Source organism: Lathamus discolor, chromosome 14 (genome assembly GCF_037157495.1).
Source record: "Lathamus discolor isolate bLatDis1 chromosome 14, bLatDis1.hap1, whole genome shotgun sequence".
In the NCBI taxonomy this organism is placed as follows: domain Eukaryota; kingdom Metazoa; phylum Chordata; class Aves; order Psittaciformes; family Psittacidae; genus Lathamus; species Lathamus discolor.
The window spans coordinates 3,241,935-3,265,967 of record NC_088897.1 but is presented as its reverse complement, the minus strand read 5'-3'; the positions used below and the strand labels follow the sequence as shown (position 1 = coordinate 3,265,967).

At 53.9% G+C, this 24,033-nt stretch overlaps 2 protein-coding genes, 1 long non-coding RNA gene and 1 other non-coding gene across 4 annotated transcripts; 2 read left to right on the top strand and 2 right to left on the bottom strand.

Moving 5' to 3' along the window:
- The first annotated feature begins 7,603 nt into the window (after positions 1–7,603).
- Positions 7,604–10,215, top strand: LOC136021995 (C-C motif chemokine 4-like). The gene is made up of 3 exons (XM_065694766.1): positions 7,604–7,889; positions 8,400–8,511; positions 9,665–10,215. Exons 1-3 carry the CDS (start codon positions 7,817–7,819, stop codon positions 9,744–9,746), a joined length of 267 nt encoding a protein of 88 aa, XP_065550838.1. The 5' UTR covers positions 7,604–7,816; the 3' UTR covers positions 9,747–10,215.
- A 3,753-nt stretch (positions 10,216–13,968) lies between these two features.
- On the bottom strand, positions 13,969–15,635 carry LOC136021827 (C-C motif chemokine 5-like). The gene is made up of 3 exons (XM_065694462.1): positions 15,408–15,635; positions 14,806–14,917; positions 13,969–14,612 (listed from the first exon to the last, which is right to left on the bottom strand). Exons 1-3 carry the CDS (start codon positions 15,478–15,480, stop codon positions 14,525–14,527), a joined length of 273 nt encoding a protein of 90 aa, XP_065550534.1. The 5' UTR covers positions 15,481–15,635; the 3' UTR covers positions 13,969–14,524.
- Positions 15,636–16,697: 1,062 nt separating this feature from the next.
- LOC136022096 (uncharacterized) lies at positions 16,698–19,107 on the top strand. Its single transcript, XR_010616013.1, has 4 exons — positions 16,698–16,751; positions 17,644–17,720; positions 17,986–18,047; positions 19,021–19,107. It is a non-coding gene; the product is annotated as an uncharacterized LOC136022096 (long non-coding RNA).
- Positions 19,108–23,280: 4,173 nt separating this feature from the next.
- On the bottom strand, positions 23,281–23,362 carry TRNAS-UGA (transfer RNA serine (anticodon UGA)). The gene has a single exon. It is a non-coding gene; the product is annotated as a tRNA-Ser (tRNA).
- Between the last annotated feature and the right edge of the window lie 671 nt (positions 23,363–24,033).

Genomic DNA, 24,033 nt, shown 5'->3' with positions numbered 1-24,033 from the left:
CTGGGAAGAGCTGAAGGCTGTCCGGCTGTGAGGAGATGCTCCTAGGAGAACAGGAATCAGATGCATTTCTTGGACCTGTCTCCATGTCACCATTTTCAACACTCCCAGCCATCCAGTAAATAATCCCGTGGTTCCCAAATATCACTCCGGAGCTGCATGGTGTCACAGCCCACCACCAGCCATGGCAGGTTAGCTCCATACAGGTGACCTGCTCTGTTCTGTGTAGGCAGAGGAGTCTGGAGGAGAATACAGTCCTGGACTTGCACAGGAGAAGTCCCAGAGGCGGCCCATCTTCAAAGAGTCTCCTGTTGGGAGCCATGGTGGTGTCTCTGCCCCTCACCCTGCTAGAGCAAATGCCAAGCTGAGCATCACCTTCCTTCCTGGCTACCCCATGGCCCTGTCCATCCTCCACTTTGACACTTGCAGAGAGAGGCACCTGTCAGGCTCACTCATCAGTTCAGCCCTCACTCTCCGCTCTGCTTGTCAGCTTCCTTGTCCCCAGATATCCTGGATGGATGAGGGGAGAGCCTGCCTCCCCAGGCAGGGAGCCCAGCCAAGCAGGGCCTGGGAGCCCAGAGTCCAGCTGGATCAGGAGCTGGCTCTGAGCTTGTGTCAGCTTACTTGGCTCCTCTGCCTGTTTGCTCAGGGAATATAACTTGTAGATGTACGTAAGAGCGTGGTTTGCCTCTGAGCTGTTCCCTGTGGTTGTACCTTCAAGCATTCATGGATCATGTCTTGACATCTGCCACCTACAGGTCCTGTCCTGCTCCCAAGGCACACGATGTGGGTAGGGCAGGCAGGCGGAATTCCATCTATGGTGCAGAAATGTTCTGATAAAAAATGAGTTTCATTAAACCAGAAAAATTAGTTGGAAATCCGCACTGGTTATTCAGATGTTTTCAATGAGGTATTTTCCCATTTCAGGCCGCTGAAAGCCTCAGTGCCTTTATACCTTTGTCAATAATTTGTCAAAAATTGGTTTGGATTGTCAAGGAGCATTTTTTAATTAATAAAACAAAAATAATTGCTTAGTTTGGCTGAATCAGTTTAGATTTAGTTCAGCCTGGGTAATGTGCGTTACAGGAGCTGTGCGAAGGCTGAAACTTTTCTACTGCTGAAAGCCCAAATAAAACCCCAAACTCGGGGTGTTTGCTTCCTAGGGCTCTGTTTTTTGCCTAGAAACCTGACAAAGGCCCCCACTCTGCCAGTGCTTTGCAGGCTGTTTGAACCGGGAGGCTGCACTCATACCAGTGATGCCCTGGGGTGTTGCGGCATATGCCTAAAAAGTGCTTCCTTACCCGCTCCACGACATTCCAGGCATTATGAAACCAGAAAATAATTTCTTCAAGCTCTTGTGCTTTTTAGAAAGCGAGGATGCTGCATGTCTCAGATGAAGGAGCATCTAACCTGGGGGTGCTCTGAGATGGAGAGACAGCCATGGAAATGTGGCCAAAGTGGGCTGGAGCATCTCAGGGGGAGTTTGGCTCTCAGCACAGCAAAATGCTGGTTTAGGATGGAAGTTTTCCCACTGTGGCTCCAGGTGGTTTCATGGAATGATAGACTCCAGCTCCAACCCCTGCCACGGGCAGGGACCCCTTCCACTGGAGCAGCTTGCTCCAAGCCCCTGTGTCCAACCTGGCCTTGAGCACTGCCAGGGATGGGGCAGCCACAGCTTCTCTGGGCACCCTGTGCCAGCGCCTCAGCACCCTCACAGGGAAGAGCTTCTGCCTAAGAGCTCAGCTCAGCCTCCCCTCTTAAATCTCTTCAGGAATCATGGTCAGCCTGTGTTCTACTCTTGCTCCTGCCAGCAGCCCTCAGTGCTTGTGGTCAGCAGGACAGGCCATCTGAGGCGGTCTGGATGATATTGCATCAATTTACATAGAGGAATATGATGAAGCTTTTCCACAAACCCCCCAGAAAATCCCAGGAGAAAGTGCTAAGTAAAGCAAATGTCCAAAATAAATTTGGTGATAGCAGAAATAGGGAAATTCTTGATCTTGAATGAAAGGGGAACGCTGAAAAAAAATGGTGCGACTGGCTGATGTAAGTTGCTATTGATAGCTGTGTTTAATGATGAGGAGTCAGGATTCACTCGGAAAAGGAAGTGCTTAAAATTGTCCTGAGTTCAGAAACTGCATTTAGGCCAAGCTCCACTTCCCCCTGCAGCAGTGTCTGTGCCATCCCGCTCTGAGTGTGGGCACTGGTGACTTTCCATCAATGCACAGAATATTTGCCCCCACCGTTCTCGATATTCCTGGAGAAATGTTGGAATTCTGTAGATGATGTCATGTCCCAGAGCCGGCTCCTGTGGAACCTGTCGTGTGGCAGTGGCTGGGAAGCACAGGTCCATACCGTGCAGGGTGAAGAGGGGTGCGTGGCCATCATGTCAGGGTGTGAGTGGGTGCTGGGCACCGCTGGCCATGCTGCACGGGAGACCCCTTTGTGCTCCCTGAAATCACATCAAGTCAGGAAGATGTTTGTGGCCTATGAGAAAAATGCTGTATCGTTAAAGGTTTAATCTGTCTCCAGCAAGGGCTTGTTCTGAAAAACAAATAAAACAACCATAAAACCTGAGTGAGCTTTAAGGTCTCTTCCAACCCAAACCAGCCTGCGATTCCATGATTCGATGGAAAAAGGCTTCTTGCTTGCTCTGCTAGGATAAAAAAGAAAACCAGTTTATGAATCAGCCCAGTGGGGCTTGTTTGCCAGTTGTAATCAAGCAAAAAGGAAAAGAAGCCAGCCAGAACTAAACTGCTTTCACTGTCATTGCTGCTCCTGGAGCCCAGCTCTCCAGGAGGCTTGAGTGGGCTGGCTGTGGGTGGCCTCCAGAGCACAGGGTGAGCGGCTGCACCCCATGGGTGCTTTGGGGATGTTCGAGCATCCCGACCTTCCCTGATCACAGAGGGGGCTGCGGCCAGGGTTGTTGGCCCTTAACTTGTGTCAGGGCCATTGCCACAGCTGGGGACTTCCCTGTGCATGGCCCTTGGAGCTCCTGAAGACCCTGTGCCCACCAGCAGCAGTGTGCTGGCAGAGACATGTCAGGTGTCAGTCCCCCCCAGCACTGAGAGGGGAGGTATGAGCTTTCCAGTGAGATGTGAGCTTTCCAGCGAGGTGTGAACTTTCCATACACCCTGGTCATGCACGGAGACCGGCAGTGATGCTCAGATATTTACTAGCCTCATGATTTATTTTGGGCTCGCTGCAAGGCTGCAAACCACTTCCCATGTGTGGGGGCTGTTTGTAGGTTAGGGCGCTCTGCAGGTCCTGCTCCCCGTGATGTTCAGGGTTTTGCTACCCCAGATGGGCCTGTGCCCTTTAAAAGGGCCATTGTCCGCCTGCCCGGGCCAGCTCTGGCTCTGCCTGGCACAAGCATTCCCTGGGGCAGAGGGGAGGGCTCAGGGAGTTCTGCCATGACCCCACAGCCTCCCCACGCGGCCTTCTGCATCCCTCTGGACTGCACAGGGATGTGCAGCCACGGGAGGGACTTACTGGGGATGGTTTGCTGGTGAGAGCAGGCAGAAAGAGCGGATCCCGGCTTGGTGAGGGATCACCTTTGCCCCAGGCTGCGAGTGGAAGGACAAGGCTGTTGTCCTCAGGGCACCCCAAGCCCCAGAGCTCGTATCCGTTTGTGGGCTTATGGGCAAGAGGAGAAAATGGCCAGCAGGAGTGGCTGGAATGGGGTAACAGCCCTTTACATGTTCCAAGGTCCTTCTGATGGTGCTACAGTGCCAGGCCAGGATGCTGCAGCAATCATGGGTGAGTGGTACCCCCAGGGGAAGGCAGATGAGGCTTCTCCATCAGTCTGGGCAGAGCCCTCACCATTGCAGTAGCAAACTGCCCTGATTTCCCCTGCCCTGGGGTATGTGCTATGTGACTCTTGGAGAGAGCAGGATTTCAGGGGGGGGCCTGAAGGAGCCCCAGAGCCTCTGGGCTAATCCTTGTCACCATGTATCACAGGGGGCAAAGACTCAACACCCACTATAACATCTTTCCTGAAAGTCTTCCTGTTTGAATAATTTAAGCTTTCTTTTTCTACCCTGCTTGCACCAAAACAAATCTCATGCCTCAGTCTGGGTGAGGCTAACATGATAAGAATAGCTCATTTCCAGGAGTAATAAAAGAAGCTTGACAGTGATCAGCTCACCCAGACTGGGGGAACTGGACAACAGAGGGCTCTGGGATCTGACAGAGAAGCAAAAAGCAGCATGCAGAAGGAGAAAGATGAAAGCAGAAGCTGGCCTCAGAGGCTGTTGAGGGTGCCTTGCTCTGAGAGTCCCATGGAGGGGGAGGGCTGCCCCCCTTCTAGGAGGCTCCTCAGCACTGCAGGGGAAACAACATCACAGCTGACAAAGGGCAGTTTTGTCAGCGTTAAATAGTCTGTGCCCATGACGCAGCCAAGCAACTGCAGCTGCAGCAGCTCCTTGCAGATGCTCCTCCGGCTCTGTCAGATTCATTAGCAGTAAACGACGTCTCCTTTCCTTCCATTGACCATCTCAGGGCTGTCAGATGGAGGACAGAGCTGCCTGATGCAGATCACATCGAACGCCCCATCACACCTCCCCTCCGCACCAGTGCTTCGTGTGCCGCTGGCGCTGTGCTTGCTCCTCGCAGGCAGCAGGCTGCGGAGCAGAAGTTGTGAAGTTCCCATGAGCAAAGCCACCCCTGGCCGGTGTCAGCCACAAAGCTGTCGCTCTGCCGCCACAAACCTTCTCACCCAGCGATGAATGCATTTGTCGTTTCCCTGCGCGCATGCTAGCACAGAGGAACATGAAACTGCCACTGTTGGTTTCTGAATGATTTATTTCCATGGCAAAAAGCCACAATTTGGTTTTGCTTGGCAGCAATTCACCAAGAGCTGGAGGCACTTCTTGTTCTGCCACACACCTCTGCCCAGAGCTGATCAGACGAACCCAGGGAATGCAGAGCTGGTTCTGCCAGGGCTTGCTATGAATCCAACAGAACCCGACACTTTTCCCCATACCTGTGTCAGACTCAGAGAGTCTTTGGCCCCAATAAAAGCACGTGCTCAGCCACTCTGGTGATGTCTCTGCCCATTTGCATGGTGAGCTGGTGGCCTGCCACAGCCAACAGCACCAGTGTCTTGGGGTATAACGCAGGGTAAGACCATGCAGGGAAGCAGGAGCGCGGAACAGATCCTCCCAGGGAGGGTAAGTGTGGGGAGGAGCAGAGCATCACCTGGCTCAGGGGCTTTGGACCTTCCTTCTGCCCCTGCCAGAGACAAGCCACTGGGTGAAGGATGGTGACTCCACTGCTCTCACTTGCTGCTCCACGGTAGCTGAGCTGCGGTTTTGTACTTCTTGAGAGGAAAATGCAGGTCCAGGAGCTCACCCGCTGGCCTCGGCATCCTCTCTGCTGTAGAGAGCGGCTTTGACTCCAGCTGCATTCCCAGGCTGTTGCAGGATGTTGGGAAGCCCCACATCACCCTCTCCCTGATTTGCCCTGCTTCCTAGGTTGGAGCTGTCCTGATCTGGCGACCTGCTGAGGCTTGAAAGTGTCTCCCATGCCAGGCAGGTTCTCCACCATTTGTTTCTCACTTTTTTAGCCAGAAAATCCATCTTGTACTCAAGGAAATTTTTGGAGGGATCGGTTCAGGCTGGCAAAATATCTGAGGTGTGGGAAACCTCCTCTTGCAGTGAACTCCGTGCTTCCCTGGGGGCTGAGGTTGAGGTGGAAAAAGACTTTCCTGCCTCCAAAGACCCTCCAAAGCAGAGTGAGACCCTGTCATTTGGTTGCTTAATGGAGGCCTGTGACTGTTAAGGTGACTATGAGTAGTCAAATGCCTCACCAGCCTGGTGAGCCTGTGAAGATGAGATGGCTGGCAAGATGGATGAGGGTAGAGGGGTAAGTGGATGTTGATTATTTTGACTGGAGGAAGGCTCCCATAACATCTGCATTGGCAAACTGATGAAGTATCACAGAATCCCAGACTGGTTGAGTGGAAGGGACCTTAAAGCTCCTCCAGCTCCACCCCCTGCCACGGGCAGGGACCCCTTCCACTGAGCAGCTTGCTCCAAGCCCCTGTGTCCAACCTGGCCTTGAGCACTGCCAGGGATGGGGCAGCCACAGCTTCTCTGGGCACCCTGTGCCAGCGCCTCAGCACCCTCACAGGGAAGAGCTTCTGCCTAAGAGCTCAGCTCAGTCTCCCCTCGGGCAGGTTCAAGCCATTCCCCTTGGCCTGTCCCTACAGGCCCTTGTCCAAAGCCCCTCTCCAGGTTTCTTGTAGGCTCTGATCCAAGAGTTCTCTGATCCAAGTGTGGATTAGATAAATGGGAGTGAGAGGGGCTGAGAACTGGCTGAGTGGCTGGGCTTGGAGGGTTGTGATGCATGGTACAAAGTCCAGCTGGAGGCTACTTGCCAGTGGGCAGCTCCAGGGATCAGTACTGGGGCCAGTACTCTTTAATATCTTAATAATCTGGATGCTGGAACAAAGCGCACCCTCACCGAATTTGCAGGTGATGCAAAGCCGGAAGGAGCGGCTGGCGCACTAGAGGAACATGCTGCCGTCCAGAGGGACCTTGTCAGCCTGGAGAAAAAAAGTCACGAAGCTCAGCAAAGTCCTGTCCCTGGGGCAGGACACTCCTAGGCACCAGCATGTGCTGGTGCTGACCAGCTGGAAAGGGGTTTGACATAGCAGGACCCAGGAGCCCTGGTGGACACCAAGTTGGACAGGAGCAGCAACTTGCCCTTGCCACGGAGAAGGCCAACAGGCTCCTGGGGTGCATTAGGAGCATTGCCAGCACATTGGGGGATGTGATTCTTCCCCTCTGCTCAGCACTGGTGAAGCTGCTCTCAGAGTGCTGGGTCCAGTTCTGGGCTCCCCAGCATGAGAGACATATGGACATATTGGAGAGAGTTCGGCAAAAGGCCACAGAAATTACTAAGGGACACGAGCATCTCTCCTAAGAGGAAGGCTGTGAGAACTGAGATTGCTCATCCCGAACAGCAGAGAGCTCCGGGAGATCTCATCAACATGTGCATGGGAAGCAAAGAGACAGAGCTCAACTCTTCCCAGTAGTGTGCAGTGACAGGACAAGAGGCAACAAGAAATTCTGTTAAAGCACCAGAAGAAACTTTATTACTGAACACCAAAACAGTTTGCCCAGAGAGGCTGTGGAGCCCTGGAGATACTCAAAGCCCACTGGGACATGGTCCTGGGCAGCCTTCCCACTAACCCTGCTTGGAGCAGGGGCTGGACTGGATGATCCTCAGGGTGCCTCCAGCCGCAGCTCCTCACTGCTCCTTGTTAAGCCCAGCACTGCGGGATGGGTAGGAGCGAAGCACCCATAGTCCTGTTACCTCTCAGCTCCACGGGCTGCAGCTTGGCAACCTTTGATAAGCGCCTGACCCAAAGAGCACGAGCACGTTTTGAAGCCTGCCCCTCTGGGGACTTTTTTCCAGAGTTGCATAATCCTAGGCAAGCATTGTGTCTTTTTGCTATAACAGACTCGCAGGGAAAACCCCTCCTTCAGTTCAGACAAACAGTACCATGCCACTTGGCACATTTTAGTTTCCTTTTGATTTCATGAAACCGAAAATGAGCACTGAGCTCAGCAGACTTGGCTCCAATGTGAACCAGATCCCATTATTATGATTATTCTTTTGTTTTTTAACCTAATTCCATTTGTCTGTTTCACTTTCGTGACATCCTTTCTCATCATCCTGGAATTTCCACTTGGGATTCTCCCAGCTACCTCCAGAATTCCCTAATAAAAAGAGGCTGAATCCAGCTGCTGCAGTCTGAGCCTCATCTGCCAGAGCTTCTGGTCCTGCTCCGAGTGCCCTCACCTAAGGGAAGATGAAGGTCTCTGCAGCTATTTTTGCTCTTCTCCTCATTGCAGCTTCTTGCTCCCAGACTTTCTCTGGTCCAGGTGAGTCCTGCCTTTTCATTTGTGAAGAACAGATCTGAGCTTTTGGTGTCATTCTCCATCGAGCTCCCCTGGAAGATGACTGGGAATTTTTCAGCATATGTACCAGTCTCCACTCCGCACTGAGCTCAGCTGCATGTAGGAACCCCAGAATTAGAAAATCATCCATCCATCCATCCGTCCGTCCGTCCGTCCATCTGTCTGTTCACCCATCTGTCCTGGACTCAGGGTACTGGTTCCTGGTTGTAGTCTGGGGACTTCAGTCTCTGCCCTGGGGCTGGAAGAGTTGGAGAAGTGAAGTTCTGAGCAATGATTGCATGGGAATCTCCCCCAGTACTCAACAGTACTGTTCCTGGCATTGGACCAGGTGATCCCCAATGTCCATTTCAGCTTTAGTTATTCTCCAATTCCTCAATCCTTTCCCTACCAGCACAGCTCCATGAACTGATGGGCTGGCTGCTCCTGATGCATAGCCCAGCACATGCTCACATCATCTCTCCTCGCCTCTTGCAGTTGGATCCGATGTCCCAATCTGCTGCTTCTCCTACACAGCCCACAAGCTCCCACATAGGCGCATCCTGCATTATTACAGCACCAGCACCAGCTGCATGCTGCCAGCCATCGTGTAAGTACCAGTGTTGACTCCTGGGTGTGGAAAAGCTGGGGCAGCGCAGAAACAGTCCCTATGGAGTGTGCATGTGTCAGTGACCAGGGCAGCCGTGGGCACAAGGGTCTGCAGGAACAGAGCAGGGTGAGGAGAACGCCAAGGGGAAAGGGCTTGGACAGTGACTGCCAGGGATGCACAAGGATGTTCCTGTAGGAGTTGAGGAGGCAGTGTAGGAAAAAGGATGCAGTGGGGGAAATCATAGAATTCCAGACTGGTTTGGGTTGGAAGGGACCTTAAATCTCAACTAGTTCCACCCTGCCACAGGCAGGGACCCCTTCCACTGGAGCAGCTTGCTCTAAGCCCCGTCCAACCTGGCCTTGAGCACTGCCAGGGATGGGGCAGCCACAGCTTCTCTGGGCACCCTGTGCCAGCGCCTCAGCACCCTCACAGGGAAGAGCTTCTGCCTTAAATCACAGTGTCATGGTTTAAGCCCAGCCAGCAACCCAGAACCAGGCAGAGGCTCACTCACTCCCCCGCTTCCTCCCCCTGCTTCCGGAAGGATGGAGAGGAGAATCGAAAGAATGTGACTCCCATGTGTTGACATAAGAGCAGTCCAGTAACTAACGTATAACACAGATCTCTACTGCTACCACCAATGATAATAATGATAAGGGAAATAACAAGGGAAGAGAATCCAACTGCTCACCACCCACCGACCGATACCCAGCCCTACCAAGAAGTGATCCCAGCCTTCCGGGTAACTGTCCCCAGTTTATATACTGGGCACAACGTGCTGTGGTATGGAATACCTCTTTGGCTAGTCTGGGTCAGGTGTCCTGTCTCTGCTTCCTCCCGGCTTCCCCTCCTCCCTGGCAGAGCATGAGGCTCACAGAGTCCTTGGTCAGACCAAACATTACTGAGCAGTAACTAGAAACATCGGTGTTAGCAGCGCTGTTCCCAGGCCGAAAGTCAAAAACACAGCACTGCGCCAGCTACTGAGAAGGGGAAAAATCACTGCTGCTGCTGAACCCAGGACACACAGCCAGCCATTGGTTTCAGCACCAGTTTAGGGCATGGGGGAGAACCTCTTGCAGTGCCCCAAAGCTGGGATCCAGGCTCTCCTAGGATGCAGGTTTGAACTGAGATCTAATGTCCCATCCTTCTTCCACAGGTTCATCACAAAGAAAGGCCACCAGGTCTGTGCCAATCCCAGTCACACCTGGGTTCAAGCTTACCTGAAAAACTTGAACTGAGCAAAGCAAGATGTCAAGCATAGCTGCTGCCATGCAGGAGCTGCATTTCCCTGAGCTCCTGCGGTGGAGCAGGATGCTGAGGCAACAGGAGCTGCTGAGCCCACGTCACCTGCAGGCTACTACAGGGGACCACTGGAAGGGCACCACAAGCCGCCTTGTGTTGGGGTGATGCTGCTTGCCCTTGGCTTGTGTGGACTAGTTTGCACCCTCATCCATCTGCCCTGACACCTCCGCCTGTGGTCTGGAATGGCCCGTGGGACTGCACCTCTGTTGTAACATTTTAAGTTATTTAAGAAATTGTCATATGGGATAGGCAGTGCTTTCTTCTGTGGGTAATGATGCTATTTATGGGAGAGTGGTAGGGAGGGTATTTGAGGGAGGGTGGCTCTGAGTCTCAGCATTGGATGATGGGTAGCCCTGACTTACATGTATGAAATCATGATTCTGGAGAATAAAGAATTTAGACAAACCCTCTGTTTTTTTCCCCTTTATATGCCCCTCTGTGGTGTTCACCAGCAGAGAGACAGAACCTCACCCTAGGCCTGTCTGCGCATTCTATATGGCATGTGATGATGGGAAATGGTTTGAGGCAAACCCATGAAGTTTCCATGCTGCAGACACATGAACACCTTCTGACATCTTGCTCCCCACCACATACACCCCAGCCTCCCACATCCTCTACAGAATTAGATATGTTTCTATTCACCGATGAGCCTCTTACATACATGAACATGCTGTCCACACACCCCACGCATGTCCCATATGCTTGCATGCTGCTCCCAGCCCCATGCGCTGCACCCCAAACTGGTTCCTGGGCACAGTGTGTATGCAAGGGAGCGGGGACAGGGCACGTTGCTCTAAGTGGTAAAATCCTGCCAGAAGCTTTGGTGGGGGAGCAGGGAGAGCAGCTCCTGGTCGGGTGGGAGGAATCAGAGGGCATGGAGCTGCCACAGTGCTGGCCTGCCCTGGGAGCTGGCGGGTACCAGGGCTCATGAGCTGCTTCGGCCACCTTTGTGCTGCGGGTGCTGGGGTACAGAGCAGGGCCAGTGCCCTGCCCTTACCAACCCCTGCCTGCTGTTTCTGGCATCAGTGTTCCCCAGCACAGAGCCCACGGGCACCCACATGCACACTGTCCTGCCTAGCCCAGCAGTGCTGCCAGGAGAGGGGCAGGGACCCCAGCTTTCTCTCTGACCACCCCCATGGCGGTTGTTCCTGTAAAACAAAGGGAAGGGGTCAGCTACGCCGCAGGAGTAAAACAGCCATCAGCAAACCTGCTGCAGACATTCCCAGGACACAGCTTTGCATGGGAACATGAATGGGAGGGAGCAAGGTCCAAAGCACAGTGCTGAGCACAGCTTTCCCATTGCAAATGTGTTCACTCTTGTGCTTCTGCAGATTGAGAAGACATCCCCCAACAGCACGGTCACCCGAAGCTGGCCTTGCAGCCATCCTTTTCTCCTCTTAATGCAAACAAAAGCCTTTCTCTTATTGCTCCTTTTTTCCCAGTGGCTGTAGATCAGGCTTGGCCACACTGAGGCTGGGAAAGCACTTTCGTGTTGTCTTGTGATTTCCCTCTAGTCTTGCCTTTTCCAGGATGGAAAGCTGGCTGCAGGCAGGAGGGCTTACAGGGTACCTGATGAGTTTGCCTTCACAGCAAAGGGCAAACCCAGCCCAGGGCCCAGTGTTGTGTCCCAGGAGATGGTGCAGGTTAAGGGGCACCACGTGGAGAGCCCCTCTTCCACAGAGATGGCTCTACTGGGAGGGTGGTTTGGGAAAGACACACTGAGCACCCTGCAGGGTCCCCATGCTCCCCTGGAAAAGCAGGGTCCCAGCAGAAAAGGTCAGGTCATGCCCAAGCAGGGACTAGGGGGGTCAGCATATCTGAAAACATCTTGTACTGCTCTGTGACCAGGGCTTACCATCCTGGGGCAGAGACTGGAACTGCAGAGAGCTGTACCCCGAGCGGGCTTCCCCCCTGTGCTGTGAAACACGGGAGCAGCCACTGCTGCTGCGTCGTGGGCTGGGTGGGCAGCAGGGAGCACAGGAGCAGGGTGCAGGGGGTCTCCTCTACCCCAAGAGCATCCCATTCCATCCATGCCTGCTGTGCACCCAGCCGCTGTTTGTGCTGAGAAGCCCGGTTTGATGCTGAGGAAGAACTGCAGGAGCCGAAAACAGTCCCTGATCTGGGGTTCCGTGCACTGCGAGGGGATGGAGGACAGACATTGTGGTGGATGGGAATGCTGAGGGGTCTGAGGCTTGTCTGAGTGCCCAGGTGCAGGGACAGCCTGGAGAAGCTGGAGGACTCAGCACTGCCGCTGGCTCTTCGGGCAGTCCCTGGCCAGGAGCCCAGGCACATGCGGGAATTTACTTCTCCAGCCTTTCTGGTTTCGGTTTCCATTCTGAAGCTCCAGGAGCAGCAGCCAAGCCAGCCTGCCCTAGAGGCCCTGCTCCCCCTGTACTGGAGCCACCTCCCCTGGCATGAGCCCACCACTGCTTCCTTTTGGAACCAACGCTGGGACTTGTTGGGGTGTTATCTGGGGTTGGCCATCACCCTGTCCTGGCAGGGAGAGATGCTTTCCAGGTGTTAGGAGGTGGTTGAGAAGGACCTGCCCATGCTGAAGCTAGGATGGGAGTGGAGGGAGGATGGGAGGCTGCAGCTGCCCCAGCCCCACTGAGAAAATGCTCCCAGGCGAGGTGCTTGGTGTGCCCCAGAGAAATACCCAGAAGGTGCCTGCCCCACGAGACACCAACCACAAGCTCTGCGGTGGCCACCGGGGTATGTGCTCCTTGGTCCTTCTCCCTGCCTGCCGGAGCCAGCAGCAAGTTGAGGCAGAGCCAGGATTCTGACCCAGCACCCATCTCTGGTTTCCCAGCTCATCCCCTTGGCCAGCTCCCCCGACACAAGACAACGGTCAAAAAAGGATATTCCCCAGCCCCGCTGTGACCACAAAGGTTTCCTGGTCCTCCCCACTTCTGAGCTTTGTCACCAGGAAGAAACACCAGGTCTGCGCTGACCCTGATGCCATCTGGGTGAAGGCATTTGTGAACGTTCTGTGGGTACTGAGATGGCCACCCCCGCCTGGTCCCCGGTGCTCCAGCCCTGGCCCCCAGCACCTTCCGCTCCTCTTGCAAAGGAATGGTTTTGGTGTCGTGGACTGCTCACCTCTCTCTTTACAGTCCTGTGGCCCCAACAAGGAACTCTGGCCCCATCAGCCTGCCTCACCCAGCTTGACTCCGCAATGACAAGCTTGTGCCTCAGTTTCCCAGTTGCAAGTGAGGGATAGCAATGCTTAAAAGCTTTCTGAGAAGTGCTCAAGCAGCCACTGTATGAAAGCAAACCAGAATGAGTACTGCTTGGTTATTCTCATGTTTGGGAGGACCTGGCTGATTTTATATCCCTTCCCCGCTTCCCTTGAGATCCAGGCTATATCCCAGGGTCCCCCTTGTCTCCTGCTCTGTGCCAGAGCTGCTTTGCAGGGTTGCAAACTGGAACCTTGTACCTCTCTTCTGCTGAGCTACCTGCCCAGCCTGCAGAGCATTTAGGCTCCTTTGGGAACTACTTTGGGGTATTTCAGGTGTGCTGCTAATTGGCGATTGTCACCCTTTTAAAAGCAAGCCATAGGCGATAAAGTGCTTTTGTTGGGTTTAGTCAGTGCAAAAGATCTTTTGTGCTTTTTCAAACAAAATTTGGGCTTCCTTCCCAAAACAGCTGAAGAACAGCAGATCATCGGTGCCTGTGTTTTTCAGTAAAACACTGGCAAGAGTGTTCCCAGAGCTGGGCACAGCTCAGGCTGCATCCCCAGAAGAGCCTGTGCTGGGGACGTGGTTCTGGCTCTCCTTTGAGCAGAGACACTGCTGTATCCCCACCCTCTGACCTCCAGACACCCCTTTGCCAAATTCACAGTGGCAAATCCAGTGGGTCCAGCTCCACCAGCCCCTGGCCCTGGCTGTTGCTGTGATGGGGGGGGGGGCAGGGCTGGGGGAGAGCTCTGGGTCCACAGCAGCATGGATGAACATGGAGATGAGCATGGAGAACAGCCCTGGAGGTGCTGGTGTGGTGCTGGGGCTGCTGCTGCTGTGGCGCAGGGAGCAGAGATGTGTGCAGAAGGGAGTTTTCAGGGATAAGGTGGCTGAGGTTTTGCCTCTCTCAAAATGGTTGTAGCAGGGTCGTATTACCCCCTTTCCCCAGGCAGCAGGGGAACGTCATCTTCCAGAGCTGACACACAGAGAGAAAAACATCTTTATTCTTTGGCACCAGCAAGAGACATTTTGAAAGCTGAGGCTGAACAATGTGGTTCCACAAGGATCCTGTAAGTAATCAGCATACCATTTCCTCTGCTGGGGAGACAGATCTTGCTCACAGCATCTACCCTACTGTGGCGAAGTTCAGCCAGCTGACTTGAAAGTCAGCCTAGGTTTACATGACAGCACTCACACTTAATTTCAACTGACCACTTCCCACAGATAGCTCTAGGGATAAAGCCCCTCCCCTTCTAGCAGCAGAGGCACGAGGAAGGGACAGTTTGGCCACATTACACAGCAGGCTATGCAAGGTGGGTCTGCAAAGCCAGAAGGTCCCCGGCATCACAGCTGCCCATAAGGGTGGCTAAATTATCGTGGGTAAATGGCACCTTTGCGAGACAAAAGGAACTTCAGGGGCCCCAGGATGGCTCCACAGGTCCTGGTATTCAGCAGCAGCATTTCTAGGTCTGTGCCAAGCCCCTGCTGGATCGTGTTGCAGGACTTCTCTAAGGCAGAGACTTCTCAGCTCCCAGTGCTCACTGCAGCTCCAGGGCGTTCACATATTCCTTCACCCACCTGGCATCGGGGTTAGCACAGACCTCCCGGTCCTTCCTGGTGATGAACCTGTCAGGTGAAGCAGGGAAATTTTATGGCCCTGGAGGGGGAATGGGACAAGAGGGCCTTGGGTCACCCCCTTCACTTATGCCGGGGATGGTTCCTCACACCACTGTGATCTAGGCACCAGTGGATCTGAAGCCAAGATCCCAAAGGCTGGCAGAACCTTTCCCCAGAGCCCAGAGCAGGAGCTGGTACGTACACAACTGCTGGCTGTGAGCACTTGCTGCTGGTGTAGAAATAATCCTTCACATGACTCTGGGGCAGCTTCCGCGAGGTGTAGCTGAAGCAGCACACAGTTGTGTCAGCCCCAACTGGAAGAGATCAGGAAAGCCAGCATGAGTATCCCGCTTAATAAACTGCACGTTCACCAGCTGAGAGCATGGGCAGCAATCCCCTTAGTCAGCTCTGGACCCTCTTCCTTTCCTGTTTCCTCAGAAAGTCAGCAAAGAATTGCTGTGAACACCAAAGCGTAATCAAAGTAATTGCTAGGATTGTGCGTAAAATGCCTTGCACTCATTTCCAATGATAAAAATCCTTTCAGTCACCCTGGGATCACTCATAAAGCCCAACAACAAAATCAGAGGAGATGAAACCTGAAAACTTCAACACTTAGCAGTAAAATCCATCCCTAAGATAAAAGGATGTTAGAGAGCAGGACCAGTCCCAAGAGAGCAGGAGAAGCTATTCACGCAGGTTTCCAGCCTTTGCAGCTAACTTTTTCCAGTTCTGCTTCAAATTTACTGCCAGCCATAGCAAAAAACCCATACCGAGAGAGCAGAGAGAGATGCTGCGTGTACTCACTTGGAGCAGGAGAGGCCTGAGAAAAGAGAGCAGCAACGAGGATGATGGAGAGGCACACTGCAGAGATGTTCATTATGGACACAGATGAGCTGCAAGGGCAGATGCAGGACCAGAATAGATTTCACCTGTATCTGATGTGAGATGCTGGCTCAGTCCCTGCTTTTTATATAGTGACAGTGGTCAGCTCCATCAGTCAGATTTTAAAACAAGCGCTTGGAATTTCCAAAGCACAAAAGAGCTGATGTCATGGCACCTTTGCCTCAAAAATGCAGAAAAAAAAGGAAGCAGTAAGTCTAGGATATACAAAAATAGCCTTTGTGTGAGGTGAGCTAAGCCTGAGCTAACTGGCACCCACATGAAGGCTGCCCTGACCATGACAGGATATGAAACCACATTTGAGCAGCAGGCTCACGCTAGTTTCACCAACACGACAGCAGAACCCATCAAACTCATTTCAGCATCCTCCCTGAAGGACCAGGAGGACCTCAACTCAGCCCCCTTTTGGAGGACCCAGGCCTTGAGGACAAAGTTGCTCAGACCCTGCAAATGGCTGGGGACAGTGCAGGTCCAGCTGGGCAGCCCGTGCTCCTGTGGTGGGTCTGCAATGTGTATGAGGTGGATGCAGGGGGTCAGTGCAGGCAGCACGGGCAGCAGGCATGCTCGGAGCAATGCCTGTGCAGGCAGCAAGGGTGACTGTCACCCTGGAGACTGGTTGTAGATCTGGGCTGGCAGTCTTGGCACCATAAAGTCCTGAATGCTATGCTTCTAGTATGCAGCTCAGGACCTCCAAACCCCTTCTAACACACCTCAGCATCAGCCAGGGAGTGCTTGCCCGCGAAGCCTGACTCAGTGGTCTGACTCTACAAATACCATCTCCTCCCAGGGATGTGGGGCAAATGCAAGTGCCCGTGTGGATTTGGCTCAAGGTGGATGCAGAAAGCAGGACAGAAGTTCCCCTCACTGTGGAAGGGAGAGGAACCAGGTCTTGTGCAAACAGGTATCCCTGTCGCCCTGTGCACACCCAGTCATGGGAGCCCCATGCACTGCCCTGCCATGAGGTGATGTGCTCCCTGGGATGCCCCAGAGAGCATTTCCCCTTTTACCATTGCCCCCTCTTCTGCAACAGGCACCAAATTTGCCAGCTCACAGCTTGTGGTTTCTCGTGAACTGCTGTTCACAAGACACCATGAGTTCATCTTCCGGTAACCCCAGCAATGAAGCAGGGACTGCAGGGCAGTGTCTGGGTGTATTGGGGCTTCCTCCCCACAGTATCCCCTTCACTGCACTGTCTGCAGTGCTGCAGGAAGGTCCCCATGGGCTGTGCCAGGGACTGTGTTGGGGCAGGTAAGAGTACATGGCTTTCCCATCTCATCCTCCTAGGAGCCACCTGCATGGGGCTCGGGGTGTCCTGGGGACTCTGAGGCCTCCTGCCTTCAGAAGTATGTGAAGGACCTGGAGTGAGCCACTGCAGTCCTGATCCAGCTCTGGGGCAGCAGCACAATAGGGATGTGGAGCTGCTGGAGTGAGGGCAGAGGAGGCCATGGAGATGCTGCGAGGGCTGGAGCAGCTCTGCTCTGGAGCCAGGCTGAGAGAGCTGGGCTGGGGCAGCCTGGAGAAGAGAAGGCTCCTGAAGGGGAGACCTGAGAGCAGCTCCAGTGCCTGAAGGGGCTGCAGGAAACCTGGAGAGGCTTGGTACAAGTCCTGAATCTAGATTATGCATTTATAAGTAAACAACTCTATGACCTGAACTTTAAATTAAAGCCAAATGTTTGACCCAGTATCGCAACTTTTATTAAAAAAGATCATCAGCCATCAGTGTTGTGTGTTCTGTAATGCGAGTGGATCACAATCACTGTATACCTCTGCCTTTTCATCACATCTCATCTAAATCTCCCCTCTGTCAGTTTAAAGCTGTTCTCCCTTGTTCTATCCCTACACTACATCTACATCTACTACATCATCTCCTCCCTGCTCCACAGGTTTCTGAACCCAGGGAGAATTGGATTTTCTTGCTGGGCAGCGTATGGGCACCCTGGATGGTGCTGGGGATGATGCAGTCACCCAAGGCTCTGCAGACCTTGTGTCAGCCCCTTTCCCCCCTGCATCGCTCCCACTGGGCATCCAAAGAGCTGTCCACATCTCTTGCACCGAGGCCACCGGCTGGATCAGCAGCACTGGTGTTCTCAGAGCTGTGCGATCCTCCAAAACCTGTTCCCAACTCCTGTTTCTCCTGCAGAATCCCCGCTTCCCCGGCAACCTCCAGATGTCCGACCGGCAGCTCGACGAGGCAGGGGAGAACGACGTCAATAACTTGTGAGTGCGGGGCAAGGGCAGGGTGGGAGGTGGGAGGGGGGGTGCAGGCAGGGCCGTGGCACTGCCCAACCTCACCGGCAGCACTGAGCCCGGAGCAGGGCCTGGCACCTTCCCCCAGCCCTGCCGCAGGCGCATGGAGCCCCGCTCAAGGCTGGTGCTTCCATGCCAGCACATCCGCCTGTCCCTGTGGGGGTCACCTTCACACGCTGAGGGCCACGGGTGGCCGTGGGCGCACTCTCCAAACATCCTCATCCCTTTCTTCTAGTTTTCAGCTGACAGTGGAGATGTTCGACTACCTGGAGTGTGAGCTGAACCTCTTCCAGACGGGTGAGCTCTCGCACTGCCCTGGGACTGAGCTGCTTTGGGGAAGGCTCTGGGCAGAGGAGGCTCTCTGGTTATTGCAGCTTGTTTCTGCTCTGGGCACGTCACACGGGTTTCGGCTGAAGTCCCTGCATGCTGTGCTGTCTCCAGCTGTGCCGTGGGGTCCTGGGGCGGGCATGGAGGCATCTTGCCTTCCTCTGTGTGAGCAAACAAGCCTTGGACTGTCACACAGCTCTGTGTGCTTGAGCAGGGCCAAGCTTGGGGTAAATTAAAATGATTCTGGGGCAAGCCTTCAACTGCTGCATGCCCCAGGCTGGGGGTGCTGGCAGGACAGAGCTGTGTTTCAGTAGGACTGGAGCAGCACCCTCACCTCTTGGCTGCACAGGGAGAGGGTTTTGGTTCCAGGGGGCTCATCTGTCCCCAGAGTGCTCCCGGGGTCTCTCACTTTTCTACCCATCGGAAGGCAATTGCTGGGTAGAGGGAGAAGAAGCTGCCATCCTCTCCAGCCACCCTGCTAGCATCCCACAGCTCATGGGAGGCCCATAAGGCTGGACCATTGAGATGGTCACTGGACACATCAAGCATCCCATGCCCCCAGCGCTGGCAGAAATATTTCTGTTCCCTGGGGCGCATCCTTCTATAGCACTCTTCCAGTATCTAAAGGTGGCAAACAAGAAAGCTGGAAAGGGACTTGGATAAGGGCCTGTAGGGACAGGCCAAGGGGAATGGCTTGAACCTGCCCGAGGGGAGACTGAGCTGAGCTCTTAGGCAGAAGCTCTTCCCTGTGAGGGTGCTGAGGCGCTGGCACAGGGTGCCCAGAGAAGCTGTGGCTGCCCCATCCCTGGCAGTGCTCAAGGCCAGGTTGGACACAGGGGCTTGGAGCAAGCTGCTCCAGTGGAAGGGGTCCCTGCCTGTGGCAGGGGTTGGAGCTGGGTGAGCTTTAGGGTCCCCTCCAACCCAAACCAATCTGTGACACTAGGATTCTGTGACTGTCACGGACATGCAGCGGTGGCATTTTGGAGCAGCACAGTGGCATGCTAGCAGGTACTCAGGCTCTGCAGAGAACAAAAATCTCAGCTGGAATTTGCCAAGAGAACGTTTGCTGGTACTGCTATATTGCATGAATTCCAGTATTGCAATTAACTATTGTTCTGGCTGATTTGTGTATACATTTCTCATGCCCCAGATCCATGATGGGGTGCAAAGCAAGGTGGTGTGTCTCAGATTCATCTCCTCTCTACAATAGCTACTGCATTTTGTATTGAGCCTTGACCTGTCCCTGCTGTCCCAAGGCTGACCCTGGGGTTGGAGATTCCTTTTGAACGAGCGCCCACCGCCTGCCTCACCACATGGCCCCACGCACTCCTGGGGTCCAAGAGGCAGCTCCTGGGCTGCATCACTTCCCTGCTGCACTTGGTGGGTGGCAGCCACTCATGTCCCTTTCCTCTGCAGTCACAGGTGGAGACTGTCCTGCTGTGTGACAAGCAAGTGAACCTCTTTTGGTGTGCCAAGAACTGCTGGTAGAGGAAGGAACTGTTACTGTATGTGACAAACTACCCGACAGGGCCAGATAGCGATCTAAGAAACCACAGAGAGGCACTGAGGCTCCCTCAACCGCAAGGCTGCCAGAGCTCACACCCCGTTACAGCTTGTAAAGGCAACTGAAACCATGACATCTGCATATCTTCTGACAGCACAGGGTGGCTGTGCCTCAGCCCAGCACAGCGCCTCTTCCTCCACCACAAATGCCCAGGGGATGGCATAATGGAAAGGCGTCCCTGCCCGTGGCTGGGGAGCTGGAAACAGATGATCTTTAAGGTCTCCTCCAAGTCATTCTGTAATTTTAAGATAATCCCATGTGATCATTGCATGGCCTAGCCTTGCCCTTCACTCAGGGGGGTTGACCCTGTGCAGGTTTTTAGAGCTGTATTCTGCAGCCCTGACCATCACAGCAGAGATGCCAGAGTGCTGGAAAGACGGCAGACCATTCATCATGTCTCCATCCTTGCTCTGGGCTGGTTTTAGGGGAGGGCGACACTCCTCCCTGCACTCCTTCTTGCCCTACTCTGCACTTCTCCAAAGCTACCCACTGCCTCCCTTTGCCCTCTCCTGCTCCCTGCAGTGTAGGTCCTCAGGGAAAGATAGTGGCAAAGCCAGTGACAGCGATCCACCAGGCATTGCAGGGGAACCTGGGCAGAGATCAGAGCACCATGGGATGCCAAATGTCCCACTGCATCTACAGGCCATGTCGTAGATGGGCTGCAGGGGTCCATGAGGACCATGCTGAGATTCGGCCTCAGGTGGAAAGAGGAGCTGCCCTGGCCATTTTAGAGAGCCGCATGGCTCAAGGCAAAGCCACAGGGAAGTTTCTCCACTGCCCGTTTACTTCCCTCCCAAACACACCAGAACATTCAAGGAGCATCGGGCCCTCTGCCGTCCTCTGTGGGAAGTGTTCTGGAGCCCTTTCATGTATCTTCATCGCAGTCACAGCTCATCCGTCCTTTCAGGAGCGCTGCCGTGCTTCCTCCTGCCTTGTGCTCCGGGTGTCACCCTCTGTGCCAGCGCTCATTGCTCCCGGTTTGAACCCCGCTGTGCTGGGTCCTGCAGGGACAGGGAGCAGTTGTCCTGGCACCTTGAGCCCTGGGCTGTCCCCTGGGGTCTGTGCCCTGTCGTGCTGCCCATGCTGGTAGCAACCATCTGGGAATGGGGGGCCCATTTCAGGCCCTCTCCATTTTCTTGTTCAGCAGGAAACCTCTTTTCTAGGAGGTGAGTTGCTATGGTTAGAGCCAGCCAGCAACTAAATACCAGTTTCTCACCCCCATTTACCCCCTGGGAGGGATGGGGAGGAGAATCAGAAGAATGTAAAACCTACGAGTTGAGATAAGAACAGTTTAATAGTTAGAATTAAATATAATACTACTACTAATAAAAAGGAAAATAACAAGGACATACGTATAAAACTAAAGGAAGGAAAGAACAGAACCTGACAAGAAACAGCAGTGATGCACAATACAATTGCTCGCCACCTGCTGACCGATGACCAGCCTGTGCCGGAGCAGCCATCGGTCCCTTCTGGATTACTCCCCCTGGTTTCTATCCTGGGCATGACGTGCTGTGGCACTGAGGATGCCTTCGGCTAGTTCGGATCAGGTGTCCTGTTTCTGCTCTCCCTTGGCTCCTTGTGCCCCTTCTCACTGTCAGAGCATGAGAGACAGAAAAGCCCTTGGTTAGGGTGAAGCTCTGCCTGTAGGAATGAGACCTGAGGCCATGAGATATGTGGTGAAGGGACTAACGAGGTTGCAGCCCCCTGATGGGGATGATGGGATGCTGATGGGGGAGATGGGCTGTTCAGTGGAGTGGATTTTAGTGCTGATGCAGTCAGTGACTGTATCGAGGGCAATTCGAGCCTGTGTTTCTGTTGCTTCAACAAACAGCGCTATTCGTGAATCCGGAATCGTGGCAGTGCTTAATGATCGCGACCGGCGGTAATCAGCGATGCAGCCGAGCCGCCCCCAGCCCCTCTGATCTCAGAGCTCTGGCTGGATCCCAGCGGCGATTTTGTGCCAAATTTCTATGCTCTTCATGCAACACGACTGAACAAAACCTGAAACATTATCGACATTATTTTCACACTAAAGCCAAAACACAGCACTGCACCACTATTGGGAAGAAAATGATCTCTATCCCAGCTGAAGCCAGGAAATGGGTGCAGGTGGTGGAGGAGAAGTCTGGTTTTGGTTTTGTCCCATTCTGACTTTTTTATTTATTTTTTTTTATTTTTTTTTTTTCCCTAAGTGAAGTGTATTCTCATGTCTTATTTTCTTAACTGAAATGTACGGGGCTAAGGAAGCAGGCTATGTGTGGTCTGCAGGACAGGGATGGAGGATCACCAGCAGCACTGCTGCAGGATGTCCAGGCAATGCTGCTGCCCATGACCCTTACCAGCACAGCTCCCCAGACACTGCCTAATAAGAGCCCATGTCCTTCTGTAGAGTAGATGAAGGCAAAAGCTCCCTCTGTGAGCCGGGATCACCTGCTCTTTGCAGCTCCGGATGAAGTCTCAGAAGACGGCCCCAGCCAGATGGTTTCCCCTAGAAAAAAATGATGCAAACGTTGCTGTAAAACCAGCAGGAGTGGGGGCTCCAGACACACTCCCTCTGTCAGCATGAGGGCTCAGACTTCTGTTTCCCCGGAACAGAGAAGACTGTGCTGACAACAACCAGCTTGCACTGACTCTCTTCTGTTTCTCCTGAGGTCACTGCAGGAAACCCTGGCTGTGCACTGGGAGTCAGGGCTGCTGAGTCCATGAAGCTGGGTCATCTGTGGCCACTGGGATGCCCACCACGCAAGCCTAGCAATGGGGTCCATGCTCTATCATCAACAGGACTGAACCTCCCTGGTAAACCCTCATGAGACTGCTAAATCTTTTCTTGAACCATTGGCTATCACTGCCATCCCCAAACCTGCCTCTGGAGGTGATCAGAGGCCTGGCATAGCCACCTCCTGCTCCCCAGGCCTGGCAGAGATGGAGTCCTCTTGCACAGAGGGTCTTCCCAATGCCACAGCTCTCAGAAAGAAGCAGACACCCCTGCAAAGTCCCCCAGGAAGGCTGTGACATCTACCCCATCTGGTCCTCTCCTTGGACTGTGGGGCCCAAGTGTCCCTGTCCCTTCAGGGCTGTGGCCACCGATGGATCTGCCACAATCACCACCTCATCCCTGGTGGTCAGGATTTGGCACTCACTCCTGCGGCCTTGGTTCAGTTCCCAGCTGAGAAAGGGGCTTCTGCAGCAACTGCAGGTCCCAGGCTTTTCTTGGGTGGCTGCGCTGCCCTTGAGTGTTTCCTAGGGTTCAGCGGAGGGTTCAGGAGCACCCATGCGTATTCATGGAGCTGGGTCAGGGTTGGATGAATTCGGGGGTGGCAGCAGCCTCCTGTCCCCCCACTGGCATCAGGCTGCACCCTCAGCAGAAAAATAGCACTGGTGGAGTGCAGCCACAAGCCTGTGATGGACTATAGGGTAACACGGCTGTAGAGATCAGGGTGACCCAACAGCGTGTAGTGGACATGCTATTGCAGGATTTCTTCTTGAGATAAGCAGAGGTGCAGGGCTGCTGTCCTGAGCACTGCTGTGGCCCCTCTCCTAAACAGTGAGAGTACCCCTCGAGATAAGGGACAGGGTGGGATTGCAGTGTCTGTCCCCACTGGGAGCAAGAGAGCAGGGGCTGCCTGTAAAAGCTCCCGCTGTGAGCAGGATTTGAACCTGCGCAGGGAATCCCCATTGGATTTCAAGTCCAACGCCTTCACCACTCGGCCATCACAGCAGCTTGCACTGGAGGGCTCCTCGGCAGCACAGGGCTCTCGCCCTGCCTCAGGGGATGGAACAGGACCTGATCCCACCCTGGACAAGGGTTCTGTCATCCTGGTCCCCATGCACACCCAGCACAGGTACCGCTGTTACTGCCACCACTGGCCTTGCACAGAGCTAAAGTGATGTGGAGATCAGCGTCCCAGCAGTGCTAGGAAAGGGAACTGGGCACCAGTCACAGCATCGGTGGTGGTGTCATGGGGGATGGACATGGTGGGGCATCTATGTCTCATCTTGTCTCCTTGTATCCAACAGGAAACTCATCCCAAGGAGACCATCCCCAACCTCATTTTCCAGGCTGGGAACATCCCAGACTCCTCCACTCCCCTCTCCCCTCAGTTTTTGCCTCTGTAAAAATAGGTCCAGACTTGGCTAAGGGGGGCAGTCTGGCACACGGAGCAGGTAGCGTTTTGTCCCACGGCTGTCAGGATGATGTTGCAGATTTGTGTGGTTTTCACCAGGCTGCTGCCTGCATTTCAGATTTTGGAAGAGGGAATTGAGAGAAAGGAAGAAAAGCTGACTGTCAAGTGGAAATCTTTGCTGAGCGAGGTCTGGTAGTGACTTTGGCCCCTCTTTGGAGCACAAATATCCTATTTGGAAGATGGTCCTAGAAGCCCGTCCTTGGTT

Coding starts and splice junctions, on each gene's coding strand:
- LOC136021827 (XM_065694462.1), bottom strand. CDS start 15,480: ATGAACATCTCTGCAGTGTGCCTCTCCATCATCCTCGTTGCTGCTCTC. Junction 14,918..15,407: donor TCAGGCCTCTCCTGCTCCAA/GTGAGTACACGC, acceptor GATCTCTTCCAG/TTGGGGCTGACACAACTGTG. Junction 14,613..14,805: donor TGCTCACAGCCAGCAGTTGT/GTACGTACCAGC, acceptor TTCACCTGACAG/GTTCATCACCAGGAAGGACC.
- LOC136021995 (XM_065694766.1), top strand. CDS start 7,817: ATGAAGGTCTCTGCAGCTATTTTTGCTCTTCTCCTCATTGCAGCTTCT. Junction 7,890..8,399: donor CCAGACTTTCTCTGGTCCAG/GTGAGTCCTGCC, acceptor CGCCTCTTGCAG/TTGGATCCGATGTCCCAATC. Junction 8,512..9,664: donor TGCATGCTGCCAGCCATCGT/GTAAGTACCAGT, acceptor CTTCTTCCACAG/GTTCATCACAAAGAAAGGCC.